Raw genomic sequence first — 20,008 nt, 5'->3', positions numbered from 1 at the left:
CAGAAAAAGATCGAAACGTGTATCGTTTCTTTTGATTAAGGCTGATGCTCCATTCAAAAATTAGGGCAATCAGATTTTTGATTTCAGAGCCCTACTTTTATAGTTAAAACAGTTTCCTGAATTCCACTAATTCTTGGTAGGCAATCCCCATTTTGGAGGTAATTGTATTGACCTAATAAGGCAATAGAACTGCAGGAACACCCAAAAAGCACATACAAATGTACCTTTCAAATTATCAGCACGCTGTGGTCTTTTACTGTCTACTTTATTTTTCTCTTGCGGGAGCATTTGAGAAGTGACACAAGGAAACAAAAAAAATCACAGTGTATCGTCTATTGAAATTAGCAGGCACAAAAAGGCGAGTGAGCATTTTTCCTCTTCAGTCTCTATCTTTCGTCTTGAGAGAAGATTTAATTTTTGTGACAGTAAATTTGACTTTAACAATAAATCTCTCACTTATGACTTATTAATTCAGTCAATGCACAGTGAGATCCCACAAAGAAAACGTAGATTAACACGTAAAAACTAAGATATTTACCAGATTTATTACTGATATTCTATAAAGTATTTCTATAACTGCCAAAAGTATAGCCATAAGATTGTTGCACTGTCTGTAGTTTTTAAATGTAGGGAATGTTTTCATTGCAGAAAGGAAGGATAACAATGTGTATATTTGGTGTAAAAACTCTGCTTCTTACAAAGATAACTTACTGATATCAGTATGCACATAATAATTTCTGTCTACAGAAAGCACATCTCTGAAACTGTATTGCCTGATTAACTACAGCCGATGTTACAGTGTTCTTCTCTATTTAACAGTTAGAATTTAAAATCTTAATCCTATGTTGGATAGGCGCCAGAGAATTTGCAGAATGTATCTTACTTCAAGACACCTTATTTAAAATAATATTTACACAAGTGATGAGAAACAATGATGAATGATTGCAGTTTTTCTGCCAATAAATTCCATTAAGTCATGTTCTAATGTACAAAGAAGTTTCATTCTGGATACAAAGAAGCTTTTGTTACGAAAGTACACAATAAAGCAGAGTGCAGTCAGAAGCTGCGCATAATTCATGTAAGCTGTATATTTCAGTCTATATTCAATTTTTTGAATGACCCAACTGTACTGTAGCCGTTACTCAAATTCACACTTCTGATGTCACGTTTACTTTCATCTGACTTTAAGGACTCTTCCTCGTGGAACCAATCCTTGTAGCTTTCTAGTTTTTTTATTGTTTCACCTATAAAAATAAACATAACGATATCAGTTAATATTCAACTAAGCACTACTGCCATGGAACATCACTGACAAGGAAGGGAATTTGAAAAATTATCCACTGTAAGTTTTCTGTACTTACTGTGAAGGGAATCACAGGAGGTCATTTCTCCATTAAAGTCCTTTGGCATTAATCTTTGTGGTACATGCTTGTAAAATTCTTCGAAGTTGTTCGATGTGTGAAAATGTAGCTGAAAAGCAAAGTAAAACATTAAATTTTCTTTTCCTTGCTATTTTCCTTTGTTATTCAGATAAATGATTTCCTATGATAACATCATTTTCATATTAGTTCATTTAGTATCACATCGTCTTATGTTGGATCTATCATGTGAGATAATCCTTGGGTCTGTGGAAGGAGTCAAAATGTAGATTATTGCAGACTCTGATAAACAGTACATGTAAACTACGTTTATGGCTGTCTATCCTCAGTGAAAGACAGATTATATTATTTGTAAAGGGCGTGTGACAATTAGAAAGATTTTAGATTGTCGCCTGACACAATTTTCAGAAAATCCACCACTTTATCCATCTGCTGTTCATCTGAAACTACATAGCTATACTGATTACAGTTATATTTCTCAATGAGTAGGCTCATTAATAATCTTGCATTATCAATATTTCTTTTAATATCCGAACATTTGTGGCACAGAATTTTTGTGTAAACTGAAACCTTACCGCTTGCATATGCTCCTGACTCATAAAAGGCTTAATTATACTCATAATACTGGTGATGACAGAATTCACATTTATTACGTGGATTCCTCTCCTACGCAGTGGAATTGCTTCCTGTAATAAACACAAACGACAGTATTAGGAGGCATACTCAGCAACCACACTAAATTAAATTTTAAATATTCTTAACGCGTTCTTGAACGACAATAACGACACAGGTTTCCTATAAGACATTTTAGAATGACCTGGCAGTGATATTTTATTGTAATATTGCAGGATGTATTGTTACGATGTACTTTAGTATTATATTACATGAAACACAATCCATGGTTCTTGCAGAGCACAGGGGGGAAAAGAAGTAAACAACGTACATTTCATTTCATATGATACTTTTGTATGGCCCTATATCTGTACTGCGAAACTCGCGGAGAACAGCTTCCACAAGGCTGCCAACAGAAATTTTCAGTTCCCGCTGTTCACGGATATGCATGCTGTAATGTGTTAATCTAACCTTGCGTTTCGGATCCGAAAATAAGTTGAATACAGAATTTCAGAGGACATTTACAAAGGCAAAGCCATGCTCAAACGATAAGACAGTTGGCAGTTATCATCGTATTGGAGGAGGAATGTCACTCGTCTTCCTCTGATCTTCAAACTGAGTTACCCAGCTAGTGGGATCCGCATATTAACTTGAATGACGACAGAACCTAGGAATTTTCATATTTTCTGGTAAACCTTCCGGGATGTAAGGTCGTGGTCGATGAAATTCTTTCATGGACCACGACCTTACATCCCGGAAGGTTTACGAGAAGATATGTCATCCGGTCGTGAAAGCCTTCATACTAATTTTCATATTACCCAATCGTTGCCAGAAGTGATAAAAGCGTTTAGTGACAGAAAAAAAGTCATAGGATCACCTGAGAAATGAACCATGAACCTTTGGATTTGTAGTTCAGCACTTGCTAATTTAGCCACCGATTCACACATCGAAGACCTGTATAGGGCTTATTTTTACATTGCATTTTACATTATCTTACTCGCATTCCATGGGTCCCAGGGAGAGTGGTCTCTGAGATGTGCAGAGAAGTTAAAGGTGTCTATTTCATTTAACTTAAGTGCAATACGATTACACGACTTTACATTACGAAAGATTATTGTATTACAGTGCTAATTCTAATTACAATAGAAAATAATCTAAAAAATAAAATTTTCGAAGTTTTGTAAAGATTATGATCTTCCATGGAGTAGAAGGAGTTGCCTAAGAGCAAGTTCTCCGCCACATGACTTACGTGACATTTAACCCCTCTCTACTAAGGCGGGTCGTATGCGACCCAGTTCAGAGTTACATTTCGTGCCACGGCTAACGTAGAGGGCGCTCCACGCTTTCGTCCAAGGGCACGTCCTCGTCAGTCGATAAGGTACGTACACATATTCACTTATCCCCCCTATGGTCGGATCCGAACCAACAGTAGTATATGTGTGATCTGAAACCACCGTAGCAGAGGAGTGTTAATACTATGTCCGTCCAAAAAGTTCCGAAACTGATTTTGTTCCTGGCCTATAAGGAATGTCAGCGCAGTAATTACGGTGGCAGCTTGAACAAACAATTGTAAACAATAGATGCGCATTTGACCCGTCGGTTGTGAGCAGGCAGTGTTAAGCAGTGGATCTAGGAACGTAGTTTGTCGACCCTGTATAAAAGTGACAATGGAGTCACTCCTCTCAATCATGTGTTCAAGACATTCACCAAAATCTTTTAAAGAAGTCAAAAGCGTTTGAGAAACCTGTTCTGCACACCTTGACTCCCGAACAAAACGACGCGTTGGCGCCTGCCACGAAGTAACTGAAATGCAAAATGCGGACTGTTCTTGTCTGCAAAGAAAATCGTCACAATTGACGAGGCTTTGTGTCATCAGCATGCACCTACCACAGAACGACAAAGCACAGAAACTGACAAGAAAGGTGAACGCTTCGGCGACATAACCGACACTGAAGCCAATGCGACGTGCAAGTTGAACAACAGCCCATAGAAAGAGTCAAGGTGTGCAGAACAGGTTTCTCAAACATTTTTGTCTTATTTAAAATATTTTGGTGAATGTCTTAAACACATGATTTAGAGCTGTGACTCCATTGCCACTTTTATACAGGGTCGACAGACTACGTTCCTAGATCCACTGCTTAACACTGCCTGCTTACAACCGACGGGTCAAATGCACATCTATTGTTTACGGTTGTTTGTTCAAACAAAACAACATGGTTTTACGAACGTTCTGTGCGTTGTGTTCAAGTGCGAGGAGACTGAATAGAACACCCAAAGCGTTAAAAACACCATATTAAGGTTTCTAAATATTGTATTACTCAGTGCGATACCTTTATGGGATTGACAGGGTAGGCTCTGGCAGGTTGTTAAACACATGAAACTTCCTGGCAGATTAAAACTTTGTACCGGGACTCGAACTCGGGACCTTTGCAGTTCGCGAGCAAGTGCTCTACCATCTGAGCTACGCAAGCACGACTCACCCCCCCCCCCCCCCCCCCCCCCGTCCTCAAAGCTTTAGTTCTAGCAGTACCTCGTCTCCTACCTTCCAAACTTCACAGAAGCTCTCCTGCGCGCAGTGTGCTAGTTCTGTAAAGTTTCGCAGGAGAGCTTCTGTGAAGTTTGGAAGGTAGGAGACGAGGTACTGCCAGAACTAAAGCTGTGAGGACGGGGGGGGGGGGGGGAGGGGGGGGGGGAGTCGTGCTTGCGTAGCTCAGTTGGTCAGTTGGTAGAGCACTTGCTCGCGAAAGGCAAAGGTCCCGAGTTCGAGTCTCGGTCGGGCACACAGTTTTAATCTTCCAGGAAGTTTCATACCAGCGCAAACTCCGCTGCACAGTGAAAATCTCATTCTGTTAAACACATGTTTGCCCATGTATCGATTCCTTTCTGCAGTGATGTCCCTTGAAGTCTTTGTCAATGATATCTTAGGTCCTCGTGGTTTATTCTGTTTCCTCTATTTTGTGAGAAGACAGAAATATTGATTATGTGAAAGAACTATATGAATACATACACTGTCAAGAAGTTGTCAAAATACTAAATGTTTTGATAAGGTCGTCTTTCTCATTAAGGATTTCATTGATCTTTATTTCACTTCTGTATTTCTCCAGAATCGACATAAGTGGTTAAGTGGAATCCTATTCGGGAGAATAGGATTCCCTGCTTTGCTCAATTAGAGAAGACCAATATGCAAAGGGCGTTCAGTAAGTAACGCAACGATTTTTTCTGAAAGCAAGTTGGTTTTATACAGGATTCCTATACACCATATTATTCCCCAGTCTTCTGGCTACAAAACCCTATTTTTCAACATAATCGCCGTTCAATGTGACGGCCTTACGCCACGTTACTGGAAAGGCCTGTATGTCCGCATGTTACCCCTCTACAGGTCCACCTCTAAACCAACATCTTGTTCCTTCAGTAACCTCCTCATCATGCACGTACTGCTTCACACGGAGTGCATCCTTTTTTGGGTCCAACAGATGAAGTCGGAAGGCACGAGATCCGAGCTGTAGGGTGTATGAGGAAGAACAGTCCAAATAAGTTTTGTGAGCTCCTCTCGGCTGCACAGACTTTTATATGGCCTTTTGTTGTGAAGGAGGAGAAATTCGTTAAATTTTTGTGGCGACGAACACGCTGCAGTCGTTTCTTCAACTTCCTGATGGTGCTACAATACACATTAGACTTGATCGTTGCACCATGAAAGAAAACGTCAAACGAAATAACACATTCAGACTCCTAGAAGAGCGTCGCCACGATTTTACCATCCGAGGGTGCGGGTTTGAACTTTTTCTTTGGAGGAGAGATGGTGTTACGCTATTCCATGGACCGACGTTTTCTTTCCGGTTCGAAGTGATGAACCTATGTTTCATCGCCTGTGGCGATGTTCGACAAATATTGTCACGATCGCCTCCTAAGATGCAAGCAAATACACACAGATTGTCCTTCGTTGCTCTTTATAGTCTTCTGTTAGGCAGCGAGGTACCCAGCACACACACACCTTTGAGTACCCCAACTGGTGGACGATTGTATCAGCACTGAGAACACAGACGTCCGTTTGAGCAGCGACGTGTTTGATGGGGATCCGCCTATTACATCGAATGAGAGTGTCCGCACGTTCCAACACTGCAGGAGTCACAGCTATGTGCGACTGGACGACACGCTGGAGACCGGACAGGTTTGCGCGACAGACGCCTCGCCCAACGATTTTCCATGCTTTTGTTCTCTGCCAGGTCTCTGTAGACATTCTGCGGGTGCCTATGAATATCTGCGACGCTCTGGTTTTCCGCCAAAAGAAACCCAACGAAAGCTCTCTGTTTAGAACTCACCTCCGTTACAGACGCCATTTTGAAGGCTATGTATAGCGCCATCACCTATCGGAACTTCATGGAACTACAGATGCTGAAGCGGGACTATTCCACGATGTCCCACATCAAATTTCGTATTTTTTCAACCGATATTGGCGGAGAAAAAAAAGTGTTGCATTACCCACTGAACGCCCCTCGTATATTTCCATCCTTGACTTTCCATGTAGAATGTCAAAAATCAAGATCTGGAGACGCTCTGCGCACTATCACTGTATTTTATCAAGGAAAGCTGTAAGTAGGCTGTTTAAGTTTTCTATGTAAGTAGGCTGTTTAGGTTTTTATGTTGGTAACGCCACGTAGTGCTCTGTATGAAAATCACTGGCTGTGCTGCATGCAGTCTGTGGCTGGTTTGCATTGTTGGAATATTTGCTATTGTAGTGTTGGGCAGTTGTATGTGAACACATAGCGTTGCGCAGTTGGAGGTGAGCCGCCAGCAGTGGTGGATGTGGGGAGAGAGATGGCAGAATTTTGAGAGCGGACGATCTGGACGTGTGTCCGCTAGAAAAAGGAAATTTGTAAGACTGGGTGTCATGAACTGATATATATATATATATAGAGAGAGAGAGAGAGAGAGAGAGAGAGAGAGCGGACGATCTGGACGTGTGTCCGCCAGAAAAAGGAAATTTGTAAGACTGGGTGTCATGAACTTATATATATATATATATATATATATATATATATATATATATATATATATATATATGACTTTTGAACACTATTAAGGTAAATACATTGTCTGTTCTCTATCGAAATCTTTCATTTGCTATCTGTGCCTTCAGTAGTTAGAATTTTCTATTTAGCTGGCAGTATTGGCGCTCGCTGTATTGCACTAGTTCGAGTAACGAAGATTTTTGTGAGGTAAGTGATTCATGAAAGGTATAGGTTATTGTTAGTGCGCTAAAAAATATTGTGTGTCAGTTTACTGTTGATCAGAATAAGTAAAGAGAGAAATGTCTGAGTACGTTCAGTTTTGCTCAGCTGTTTGAAAATCAAATAACGTAAGAGGTTTACCAGCACAGTCATTTATAATTTTCCAAAGGGGACGTTTCAAAGCGACGGCGCAGAATGGAATCATGCAAGTCAAACAGACCTCCATGCATACACATAAAAACACAGGTGCAGATGGTTATTGGTACATCTCGACTAAAGAACTTTCAGCATGGTGACTGAACCACTATTTTACCTGAACATACATGAAGTACTTCTTGACTGTTGCGATGTTGATCCGCGTCAGATGACCGAGGGAGACACCCGTCATATCGTAAACAATTATAAACCCAGGGATCAGACCATCTTCCTTAAGCACTGCGTCGATGACCATAAACAGGTACTTGATGGCAGAAGCAAGATCGAACTGGCTGGGGTCTGTGTTGAGCAGCCGCCCGAAAATTATCCGGTAGCCTTCTGGAGTCTTCTGTGGGAACGGGCTGACTTGTCTGCAAAGACAGATTGTTTTCATGGCGCAATTAAACGTCACATCTACCAGTTGAAGTCAAGCCGCACAATACTCGCTGTAAAAGAGTAGTGAAAACTAAAATACAGAAATAACATTTCTTTTTATTTTTGTAACAGTCAGTCAATTATTTATAGAAATTTTAGTAAGACTGCTTTACAGACGGGTGTATCACTAGTGACAGAATTGTTGTTGTTGTGGTCTTCAGTCCAGAGACTGGTTTGATGCAGCTCTCCATGCTAGTCTATCCTGTGCAAGCTTCTTCATCTCCCAGTACCTACTGCAACCTACATCCTTCTGAATCTAGTGTATTCATCTCTTGGTCTCCCTCTACGATTTTTACCCTCCACGCTGCCCTCCAATACTAAATTGATGATCCCTTGATGCCCCACAATATGCCCTACCAACCGATCCCTTCTTCTAGTCAAGTCGTGCCACAAATTTTTCTTCTCTCCAGTTCTATTCAGTACCTCCTCATTAGTTATGTGATCTACCTATCTAATCTTCAGCATTCTTCTGTAGAACCACATTTCGAAAGCTTCTATTCTCTTCTTGTCTAAACTATTTATCGTCCACATTTCACTTCCATACATGCCTACACGCCATACAAATACTTCCAGAAACGACTTCCTGACACTTAAATTTATACTCGATGTTAACAAATTTCTCTTCTTCAGAAATGCTTTCCTTGCCATTGGCAGTCTACATTTTATATGCTCTCTACTTCGACCATCATCAGCTATTTTGCTTCCCAAATAGCAAAACTCATTTACTACTTTAAGTGTCTCATTTCCTAATCTAATTCCCGCAGCGTCACCCAATTTAATTCGACTACATTCCATTATCCTCGTTTTGCTTTTGTTGATGTTCATCTTATATCCTCCTTTCAAGACACTGTCCATTCCGTTCAGCTGCTCTTCCAGGTCCTTTGCTGACAGAATTACGACTACTATTTGAGTCTTTTAGCACCTTTTACTCAGGATATTTGTGCCCTTTTTAGCTTAGTACGATAGTGCCATGGCCTAAGAATGTACAAAGCGAAAAATATAACGTTTATTGAACAAACCTTTATAAGTATCGAACTTCTGTTATATTTCCTCAGTTTTATGGTTAACTGATTAAAGTCTACATCTACATTCTGTGCAACAAACCCTGTTAAGCCAAGACAGAAGTTTGTTTCCACGCTTAGCTAAAATTTTCTTGTGTATAAATAATCTAGTCGTTCTGGTTGTCCTCGTGATTAAGAACAAGAAAATTGGCCTAGTGTATGGCAGAGGGTAGTTTTAATTGAACCATACCATGCACAGTCTTATCAAAAGTATCCGGACACCGACACAGAATGTAGAATTGACCGCTAGATGTCACGAGAGGCGAATACACCAGTATAAAAGGATGCGGCTAGTATTGTGTTCCCAGCAGAGAAGAAACAACAGGAGAAAGTATTGGTCAAGAGAGCTCAATGGATTCGAACGTGGACTAGTCTTTGGATGCTCCTGAGTATCAAATCCATCACGGGCATTTCAAATCATCTAAAGCTGACCAAGAACACTGTTGATGATGGGATGACCTGATCTACTGACGGACAGGGTCTTTCGAGTACTCTGGAGGGCGGCTGTAAAAACAAAAAATCACATAAAATCGACGGAAGGTACCACTTGTGAGTTCGAAAGAGCTAACAGCAGCCCGGCTGACATAAATGATAAGCGACGCTTGAGGTAACGTAAAGGGCGACGCCACTCGACAATGGACGAGTGGAAGCGAGTGATTTGTCGTGATGAATGACGCTGCACCCTGTGGCAGTCAGTTGGAAGGATCTGGTGGACGCCTGGAGAACATTACCTGCCAACATGTGTAGTGCCAACAGCTACGCACGGAGGAGCGGTATGATGCAGTCCCATTTTTGATGCGGAAAGATACGGACACTTTTCACAGCTTTGTGTACTGTGTGCATTAGAGGATCAGTTCGGGGGCAATGTACCCTGTCACAAAGCTGTATCTGTGAGGATTCGTTTGTGGACAGTAACAATTATGGAACTGACTGACCTGCCCAGAGTTCCAGCCTGAACCCAATGAACACTTTTGGGGTGAGTTAGAACGTCGACTTCGCTCCAGACCCCAACTTCTAACATCATCATCTTCTCTGGTTTCCGCTCTCGTGGAAGAATGGGCTCCAGTTTCTCTACAGGCATCCAGAGACTTCGGAAAGTACCTCCAGAACAGATCAAGACGTCATAAAGGAAAAGGGTGAACACACCCCATATTAATGGCCACTGATTGGTTACCAGATACTTTTAATGAGATGGCGTATGCTCTTATTGATATGCTCCATTAAAAGGTAAAGCTACTAACGCCACAGCTACGATAGATTCTATTTTTCACTAACTCCTTGTTATTATTTTTTGTGGTAGGAACATTATAGGATTCTCTGGTTGCTACTACAATTGTTATACTTCTGAATAAGATGATACTACGTTTGCGTTTCAAACAAAGGTTGTCCCTTAGTGTGACTGAAAGACGGTAGATTTTCGAGAATGTACGACATGACATACATTCTGTATTACAGTATAATGAGATAATAAAATTCTTGTAACAGCTTCAGCTCAGAACATTTAGCCTCACCGAGGCATTAATTCATGAAGCTGTTCTGCTACCATTTATGTAGTGGAAACAAGAGAGTAAAAATGAAATGAAAACCAGGGTTGTCCCGTGGAATACTTTCCAGACATAATGGAATTAATAACATTAGCTGCTCGTGGACATTGATTTCAACCGTCAAGAAAGTTGAAAATTTATGCCAGACTGCGATTCGAACCTAGATATCCTGCTCACTAGGCAGATGCGCTGACCACTGCACCGTCTGGGCACAGTGGGCATTGCACGGACTATCCTGGCACGCCACCTGTCAGACGCAATTCTCAACTTATCCACACACTATTCATGTAGTGCCCCTTACCCATTATCTTCATTACTCGTGGCATTTCGCGTTTGAGTGTGGTGTTCCCTCACCTTAACTACACTCCTGGAAATTGAAATAAGAACACCGTGAATTCATTGTCCCAGGAAGGGGAAACTTTATTGACACATTCCTGGGGTCAGATACATCACATGATCACACTGACAGAACCACAGGCACATAGACACAGGCAACAGAGCATGCACAATGTCGGCACTAGTACAGTGTATATCCACCTTTCGCAGCAATGCAGGCTGCTATTCTCCCATGGAGACGATCGTAGAGATGCTGGATGTAGTCCTGTGGAACGGCTTGCCATTGGCCCCTCAGTTGGACCAGCGTTCGTGCTGGACGTGCAGACCGCGTGAGACGACGCTTCATCCAGTCCCAAACATGCTCAATGGGGGACAGATCCGGAGATCTTGCTGGCCAGGGTAGTTGACTTACACCTTCTAGAGCACGTTGGGTGGCACGGGATACATGCGGACGTGCATTGTCCTGTTGGAACAGCAAGTTCCCTTGCCGGTCTAGGAATGGTAGAACGATGGGTTCGATGACGGTTTGGATGTACCGTGCACTATTCAGTGTCCCCTCGATGATCACCAGTGGTGTACGGCCAGTGTAGGAGATCGCTCCCCACACCATGACGCCGGGTGTTGGCCCTGTGTGCCTCGGTCGTATGCAGTCCTGATTGTGGCGCTCACCTGCACGGCGCCAAACACGCATACGACCATCATTGGCACCAAGGCAGAAGCGACTCTCATCGCTGAAGACGACACGTCTCCATTCGTCCCTCCATTCACGCCTGTCGCGACACCACTGGAGGCGGGCTGCACGATGTTGGGGCGTGAGCGGAAGACGGCCTAACGGTGTGCGGGACCGTAGCCCAGTTTCATGGAGACGGTTGCGAATGGTCCTCGCCGATACCCCAGGAGCAACAGTGTCCCTAATTTGCTGGGAAGTGGCGGTGCGGTCCCCTACGGCGCTGCGTAGGATCCTACGGTCTTGGCGTGCATCCGTGCGTCGCTGCGGTCCGGTCCCAGGTCGACGGGCACGTGCACCTTCCGCCGACCACTGGCGACAACATCGATGTACTGTGGAGACCTCACGCCCCACGTGTTGAGCAATTCGGTGGTACGTCCACCCGGCCTCCCGCATGCCCACTATACGCCCTCGCTCAAAGTCCGTCAACTGCACATACGGTTCACGTCCACGCTGTCGCGGCATGCTACCAGTGTTAAAGACTGCGATGGAGCTCCGTACGCCACGGCAAACTGGCTGACACTGACGGCGGCGGTGCACAAATGCTGCGCAGCTAGCGCCATTCGACGGCCAACACCGCGGTTCCTGGTGTGTCCGCTGTGCCGTGCGTGTGATCATTGCTTGTACAGTCCTCTCGCAGTGTCCGGAGCAAGTATGGTGGGTCTGACACACCGGTGTCAATGTGTTCTTTTTTCCATTTCCAGGAGTGTATATATATGAGGTATTTACTCTTTCGGATATGTCTGAACATATTTTGATCATGCAGCCATTATAAATCAAGAGTTTCGCCTACAGCCACGTTTGCAATACAGGTAGATAATTTCGTACTCTCTTTTTTGATGACAGCATTCAGTTCTAATAAGCTGCAGTGTTTTCCTGAGATTACAAAAGCTACTCCAGCAAAATTAGGTTTTTACAAATGTGTTAAAGTGTTCCAAAGTACAACATGGTAATGGATCCAGGAACAAATAATCTATTGAAATTTAAACGTGCAGCAATCGAGAAAATTTTGCCAATACTGTATTTAACAGTCTTATTGTTATATTATTACTCTATCCCATCCCCATAATCAAAAAGTGAAGCAAAATTACGCAGAAGCATTATCAAAAACCAGCTGTTAGTTAATTTTGAAATAGAAGCTATTGAAATGTAACACAGATTTCCATATTCAAGCTAGGTAAAATTGTTAAGGCATTAAAGAAATTCAGTTCCTTTGCAAATGTCACATGTCCCATGTTAGAAGATGGTGCACAATCGATGAAATAAGGCTTAACCCTCCACAGGTTGCGTAATTAGTTTTAAAATATATACAGGGTGTACCAGAAATGTTGCGATAAACTTCGAGGGGTTGTGCACAATCGATGAAATAAGGCTTAACCCTCCACAGGTTGCGTAATTAGTTTTAAAATATATACAGGGTGTACCAGAAATGTTGCGATAAACTTCGAGGGGTTGTAGCGGGTGGCTTGAGGAACAAATCGAGGATAGGAACGTCATCCAACGACGTTACAGAGCGTGTAAGTTATAGGTGCCGGCGCCAGTTGAGCAGCAAACGTGACTTGGTACGCTGATGGACAGTAGGCGGAACATTTTTAGCTATGTTGTTTGTTATTCACTGATCGCGACCAACTGCTACGATCCCAATGGCCGGCCGGGCTGGCCGAGCGGTTCTAGGCGCTACAGTCTGGAACCGCGAGACCGCTACGGTCGCAGGTTCGAATCCTGCCTCGGGCATGGATGTGTGTGACGTCCTTAGGTTAGTTAGGTTTAAGTAGTTCTAAGTTCTAGGGGACTGATGACCTCAGCAGTTAAGTCCCATAGTGCTGAGAGCCATTTGATCCCAATGGAGAAGAAGAGGCTAGTTGCTATGTAAGCAGGCCTTGTCTCCTATGAATGCAATATACTGTTACCTTGGTGAATGATGGTTTCGGACATGGATTTCCATCTGCAGTTTATTTTTATCCTGTGTAAGCTACGATGTAGTCCCACACAAGCGCCATCGCGCAACAAAAGTGGCGCGTTGTTAGAAGACAGTACGGTACATGTTATAGTTTCCCTGCAGACATAGTTATGCTGCGATAAGGATGACAAATACGTCACAGTAAGGGTGTGAAATGGCGAGGGAACTAGAAACGTACTCCAGAATTGAAATGCACCAGAGAATACGATTCTTGTGGAGAAAACGTTTAAATAACACACAGATTCATCGTGAATTACTGTCGCTGTATGTACCAAATGCAGTCTCGCGTCTAGCTGTAGTGAAATGGTCCAAACAATTTGACCATGGCAGCTCACCCGTGGGCGATATTAACCGTGAAGGAAGATCGTCGACAGTACCCACAGACAACAATGTCCACGCAGGCGAGGAACCGATTCTGCGGCAATCGCAGATTTTCCGACTCTGAGGACGTTCACACCCTGGTTCTCGTATGGCTCCTTGAACAAGGAGCTGATTTCTGGAGTCGAGGAATCGAAAGATTGGTAGAACCAGTCGATCGTTTTTTACAGACAACTGTCTGATGGAAAATAGTGTCATGAATCTATGTCACTCTAAAGAGCAGTGCAACATTCACTAATAGTTACTTGGTCTGCCATGATAATGTGTAACTTACTTTTAGAAGTCCCATCGTATCTTAAAGTGTGTCTCTCTTACATAATACTGTAGACTTGTTTGTAAATATCTTTTCTGCTACCAATCACTATTTGTTTATTTTTATTTTGCACAAAATAAAAAAACGTGACTTGTAGCAGAAACGTTAATTATAAGAAGATCCTTAGAAGCACCCTTTTGATGTTTGGTGAAAACGATCGGTAATGAAAATGAAAGCACTTTTTAAACATCGGCTGAGGTGATGATCTACCTGTACCTTACATGCAACGTCCTAATACGATTAATCCTCTATGCTTCGCAGAGATTCGAAACTAAAAAATTTGCTTCCCCCCCCCCCCCCCCAAAAAAAAATAAGTTCAAATGTACTGGGCGATCAAAAAGTCAGTATAAATTTGAAAACTGAATAAATCACGGAATAATGTAGATAGAGAGGTAGAAATTGACACACATGCTTGGAATGACATGGGGTTTTATTAGAACCAAAAAAATACAAAAGTGCAAAAAATGTCAGTCAGATGGCGCTTCATCTGTACAGAATAACAATAATTAGCGTAACAATATAAGACAAAGCAAAGATGATGTTCTTTACAGGAAATGCTCAATATGTCCACCATCGAGAAATAATGTTGTGAACAGCACTGTAAAGCATGTCCGGAGTTATGGTGAGGCATTGGCGGCGTCGGTTGTTGTCTTTCAACATCCCTAGCGATGTAGGTCGACCACGATACACTTGCGACTTCAGGTAACCCGAAAGCCAATAACCGCACGGACTGAGGTCTGTGGACCTGGGAGCCCAACCAAGCATGACGAAAGTGTCGGCTCAGCACACGATCATCACCAAATGACGCGCGCAAGAGATCCTTCATGCGTCTAGCAATATGGGGTGGAGCGCCATCCTGCATAAACATCGTACGTTCCAGCAGGTGTTTATCAGCCAGGCTGGGGATGATGCGATTCTGTAACATATCGGCGTACGTCTCACCCGTCACGGTAGCAGTTTTGCTGTCCAGCACCATCTGTCGGACATTTTGTGAACTTTGTTTTTTTTTTGTTCTAATAAAACCCCATGTCATTCCAAGCATGTGTGTCAATTTTTACCTCTCTATCTACATTATTCCGTGGTTTATTAAGTTTTCAAATTTATACTGACTTTTTAATCACCGGGTATGTGAAATCTTATGGGACTTAACTGCGAAGGCCATCAGTCCCTAAGCTTACACACTACTTAACCTAAATTATCCTAAGGACAAACACACACACATACTCATGCCCGAGGGAGAACTCGAACCTCGGACGGGACCAGCCGCACAGTCCATGACTGCAGCGCCCGAGACCGCTCGGCTAATCCCGCGCGGCTTTGCTTCCCATCGTCGAAGTTTTACCAAGTGAAGTCTCCAGTCTGGCAGTATTTCTAACCTGGTTTGATTATTTTTAGTGTTATCATTTGGCGAACTCGGATGGCTAAGTAAATATAACGCTGGCCGCGAAAGACGAAGATCCACTTTCAATACTAGATACTGATCACTTCATTCTTTCAGATTATTCACTGTTGATTCAAAGTTTTCTAGTGGAAACTAAATCATTTGATTATATTATTTCCTCAGTCATCCAGTCTTCCTAAATTAAATCATTTAATGTTGTGTTCGGTACTTACATGATCTTGGCAGTTCGCCTCAGTTCTTCGTTCTCAGGATTTCTTTCGCTAAAGAATTCCGGCGCTGTTGTTTTGAGCGAGAAGTACGTGTCAATGGTGCTCTTCGTTCTCTCGAGGCTGTAATGGCAGCTGTGCAGGAAGAGCATAATTTTCTCGTCTGCCGGATCAGAAAAAATAAAATATACAAATTTTGCATAGAGAATCACTGTATGATAACATCATTAAACGCTAGAATTTTGGATCTTTCATAACCGATGACATTACGTGTGAAGATACCGTAAAGAACTTTCACTACACTCTAACATAAAAAATAAATAAAGATAAAAATAAAAAAAATTAACGACGCACCACGAGGGAACTCACAGACTGTATACCAATTAGGTTCCCTTCGGAGTATGCTGATGCATTAGCTCCATACTTAACGATCATATACAACCGTTCGCTCGACGAAAGATCCGTACCCAAAGACTGGAAAGTTGCACAGATCACACCAATATTCAGGAAAGTTAGTAGGAGTAATCCACTAAATTACAGGCCCATACCGTTAACGTCGATATGCAGCAAGATTTTAGAACATATATTGTGTTCGAACATTATGAATTACCTCGAAGAAAACGGTCTATTGACACACAGTCAGCATGGGTTTAGAAAACATCGTTCCTGTGAAACACAACTAGCTCTTTATTTACATGAAGTGTTGAGTGCTATTGACAAGGGATGTCAGGTCGATTCCGTATTTCTGGATTTCCGGAAGGCTTTTGACACTGTACCACACAAGCGGCTCGTAATGAAATTGCGTGCTTATGGAATATCGTCTCAGTTATGTGACTGTATATGTGATTTCCTGTCAGAGAGGTCACAGTTCGTAGTAACTGACGGAAATCATCGAGTGAAACAGAAGTGATTTCTGGTGTTCCCCAAGGTAGCCGTCTTCGGTTGTTCGGAGATGACGCTGTCGTTTATCGACTAATAAAGTCATCAGAAGATCAAAACAAACTGCAAAACGATTAAAAAAAGATATCTGAATGGTGCGGAAAGCGGCAGTTGACCCTAAATAACGAAAAGTGTGAGGTCATCCACATGAGTGCTACACGATAAATCAGTCTAACCTAAAAGCCGTAAATTCAAGTAAATACCTAGGTATTACAGTTACGAACAACTTAAATTGGAAAGAGTACATAGAAAATGTTGTGGGGAAGGCTAACCAAAGACTGCGTTTTATTGACAGGACACTTAGAAAATGTAACAGATCTACTAAGGAGACTGTCTACACTACGCTTGTCCGTCCTCTTTTAGAATACTGCTGCGTGGTGTGGGATGCTTTCCAGATAGGACTGACGGAGTACATCGAAAAAGTTCAAAGAAAGGCAGCACGTTTTGTATTATCGCGAATAATGGGAGAGAGTGTCACAGAAATGATACAGGATTTGGGCTGGACATCATTAAAAGAAAGGCGTTTTTCGTTGCGACAGAATCTTCTCAGGAAATTACAATCACCAACTTTCTCCTTCGAATGCGAAAATATTTTGTTGACACTGACCTACATAGGGAGGAACGATCGCCACGATAAAATGAGGGAAATCGGAGCTCGTACGGAAAGATACAGGCGTTCATTCTTTCCGCGCGCTATACGAGATTGGAATAATAGAGAATTGTGAAGGTGGTTCGATGAACCCTTTGCCAGGCACTTAAATGTGATTTGCAGAGCATCCATGTAGATGTAGAATGGGATCGAAATCGATAGATATGATGTACATGCACAGACATTTCAGAAAAATTGGATCACACTCGAAGGAAAAAGAGCTTCACAAATTGAGAAAGTCAAGAACGTGTTAGTCCACCTCTGGCCCTCATGCATGCAACTAATCGGCTTTTCACTAATGGATAGAATTGTGTAGAGTTGTTGGATACTCTCATGCCAAATTCTGTCCAACTGACGCCTTAGATCGTCAAAATCCCGAGCAGATTGGAGGGTCCTGCCCAGAATGCTTCAAATGCCCTCAGTTTGGGAGAGATCCGACGAACGTGCTGACTAAGGTAGGGTTCAGCAAGCACTAAGACAGTAGAAACTCTCGCCGAGTGCATGCGGGCATTATCTTGCTAAAATGTAATCCCCGGATGGTTTGCCACGAAGAGCAACGGTATGGGACGTAGAATATCGTCGACGTATCGCTGTATTACAAGAGTGACGTGGATGTCAACTGAATGGTTCCTGACATGGAAAGAAATGGCACTTACGACCATCACACCCTGTTATTGGGCCGTGTGGCAAACACGTCATCGGCCTGGAATCTCATCGAGTGGAGCAGAATTGTCACCTGTGATGAGTACCGCTTCGAAAGGAATCCAAATGACCAAGGAAGACATGTCTGGAGACGCCCCAGACAGCAGTGCATGCCAACTGACTATCAACATACGGCCTGACTTCAAGGAGTGATAGTGTGGAGTGATTTTTCATTTTATAGCAGGAACCCTTTGGTTATCATCCGCGGCACCCTTAGAGCACAGCGAAATAATATTTCAGCTAGATAATGCCTGCTCATATTCGGCGAGAGATTCTGTAGCTTGTCAAACCATACCTTGGCCAGCAAGGTCGCTGCATCTCTCCCAAACTAAGTTCAGAGTATCATGGGCATGGCCCTCCAATCAGCTCGAAATTCTGACGATCTAACGCTCCAGGTGGACGGAATTTGGAACAATATCCGTCAGGAGGACATCCACCACCTCCATCAATCAATGCCAAGGCGAATAACTGCTTATGTAAACCACAGAAATGGACCCACGCGTTGTTGACTTTCTCAATTTGTGAAGCTGTTTCTCTTGAATAAATCATCCAATTTTTTCTTGTTTGTCTGGTCATGCACTTCACATCTACCGATTTCCGTCATATTCGATAATTCTTTTGTTATGCGTCGTTATTCTTCCTTAGAGTGTATAATGAAGGAAGACAGACACCGTTCAGGTTGAAACTTCCTGGCAGATTAAAACTGTGTGCCGGACCGAGACTCGAACTCGGGACCTTTGCCTTTCGCAGGCAAGTGCTCTACCAACTGAGCTACCCAAGCACGACTCACGTCCCCTCCTCACAGCTTCACTTCTGCCAGTACCTCGTCTCCTACTTTCCAAACTTTACAGAAGCTCTCCTGCGAACCTTGCAGAACTAGCACTCCTGAGAGAAAGGATGTTGCGGAGAAATGGCTTAGCCACAGCATGGGGGATGTTTCTAGAATGAAATTTTCACTCTACAGCGGAGTGTGCGCTGATATGAAACTTCCTGGCAGATTAAAACTGTGTGCCGGACCGAGACTCGAACTCGGGACCTTTGCCTTTCGTGGGCAAGTGATCTACCAACTGAGCTACCCAAGTACGACTCTCGCCCCGTCCTCACAGCTTCACTTCTGCCAGTACCTCGTCTCCTACCTTCCAAACTTTACAGAAGCTCTCCTGCGAACCTTGCAGAACTAGCACTCCTGAAAGAAAGGATATTGCGGAGACATGGCTTAGCCACAGCCTGGGGGATGTTTCAGGCTACTTTTTCAGGTTTATATTGATAACCCCTTTCGGCCTTTGTTTCAGGTCATCCTCAGATCCAATAATTAACTACTGCGAAGGGCAGCTCTTCAGCAGAGTGAACAACCAGTTAAAACTATGCCAAACGCCTGAATCTTCTCCCTGTAGAAGAGCTGAATTTGGCAGTAATTAGACGATCAAAAATTTTCAAATATGTGTGAAAACTTATGGACCTTAACTGCTAAGGTCATCAGTCGCTAAGCTTACACACTACTTAATCTAAATTATCCTATGGACAAACATACACACCCATGCCCGAGGGAGGACTCGAACCTTCGCTGGGACCAGCCGAACAGTCCATGACTGCAGCGCCTCAGACCGCTCGGCTAATCCCGCGCGGCAGTAATTAGATGTCGGATATGAAAAATAGGTCGATACTGGTAACCCGAACAAACATAAAAAGTGAACAGGGCCGAGTCAGTCTTCATTCATTTTGGATACTGCTCCCTCTCTCTCTCTCTCTCTCTCTCTCTCTCTCTCTCTCTCTCTCTTTTACACACACACACACACACACACACACACACATACATACACGCGCACAGACACACACACACAAGAAGATCGCTTACAGTGTGTGCAAGATGTAGTGACTCTGTGAACGGTATACTTGTGGCATGAAGTGTACTTCACTTGCTCACCACTACGAATAAAAATTT

General features: G+C 42.9%; 1 protein-coding gene across 1 annotated transcript in view; it reads right to left on the bottom strand.

Moving 5' to 3' along the window:
• Window positions 1-246: 246 nt before the first annotated feature.
• LOC126419188 (alpha-tocopherol transfer protein-like) overlaps window positions 247-20,008 on the bottom strand; it is a 59,085-nt gene continuing 39,323 nt past the window's right edge. The window contains exons 2-6 of the mRNA XM_050086322.1: window positions 15,783-15,939; window positions 7,533-7,785; window positions 1,955-2,065; window positions 1,362-1,470; window positions 247-1,244 (exon numbers count right to left, since the gene is read on the bottom strand). Coding sequence (XP_049942279.1) covers window positions 1,093-1,244; window positions 1,362-1,470; window positions 1,955-2,065; window positions 7,533-7,785; window positions 15,783-15,939 — 782 coding nt within the window. The 3' untranslated portion in view covers window positions 247-1,092. The remainder of the gene's footprint in view (window positions 1,245-1,361; window positions 1,471-1,954; window positions 2,066-7,532; window positions 7,786-15,782; window positions 15,940-20,008) is intronic.

This window comes from Schistocerca serialis, chromosome 9 (assembly GCF_023864345.2).
Source record: "Schistocerca serialis cubense isolate TAMUIC-IGC-003099 chromosome 9, iqSchSeri2.2, whole genome shotgun sequence".
Lineage (NCBI taxonomy): Eukaryota > Metazoa > Arthropoda > Insecta > Orthoptera > Acrididae > Schistocerca > Schistocerca serialis.
The sequence above is the reverse complement of the archived record's forward strand: the minus strand, read 5'-3'. Positions and strand labels throughout refer to the sequence as shown.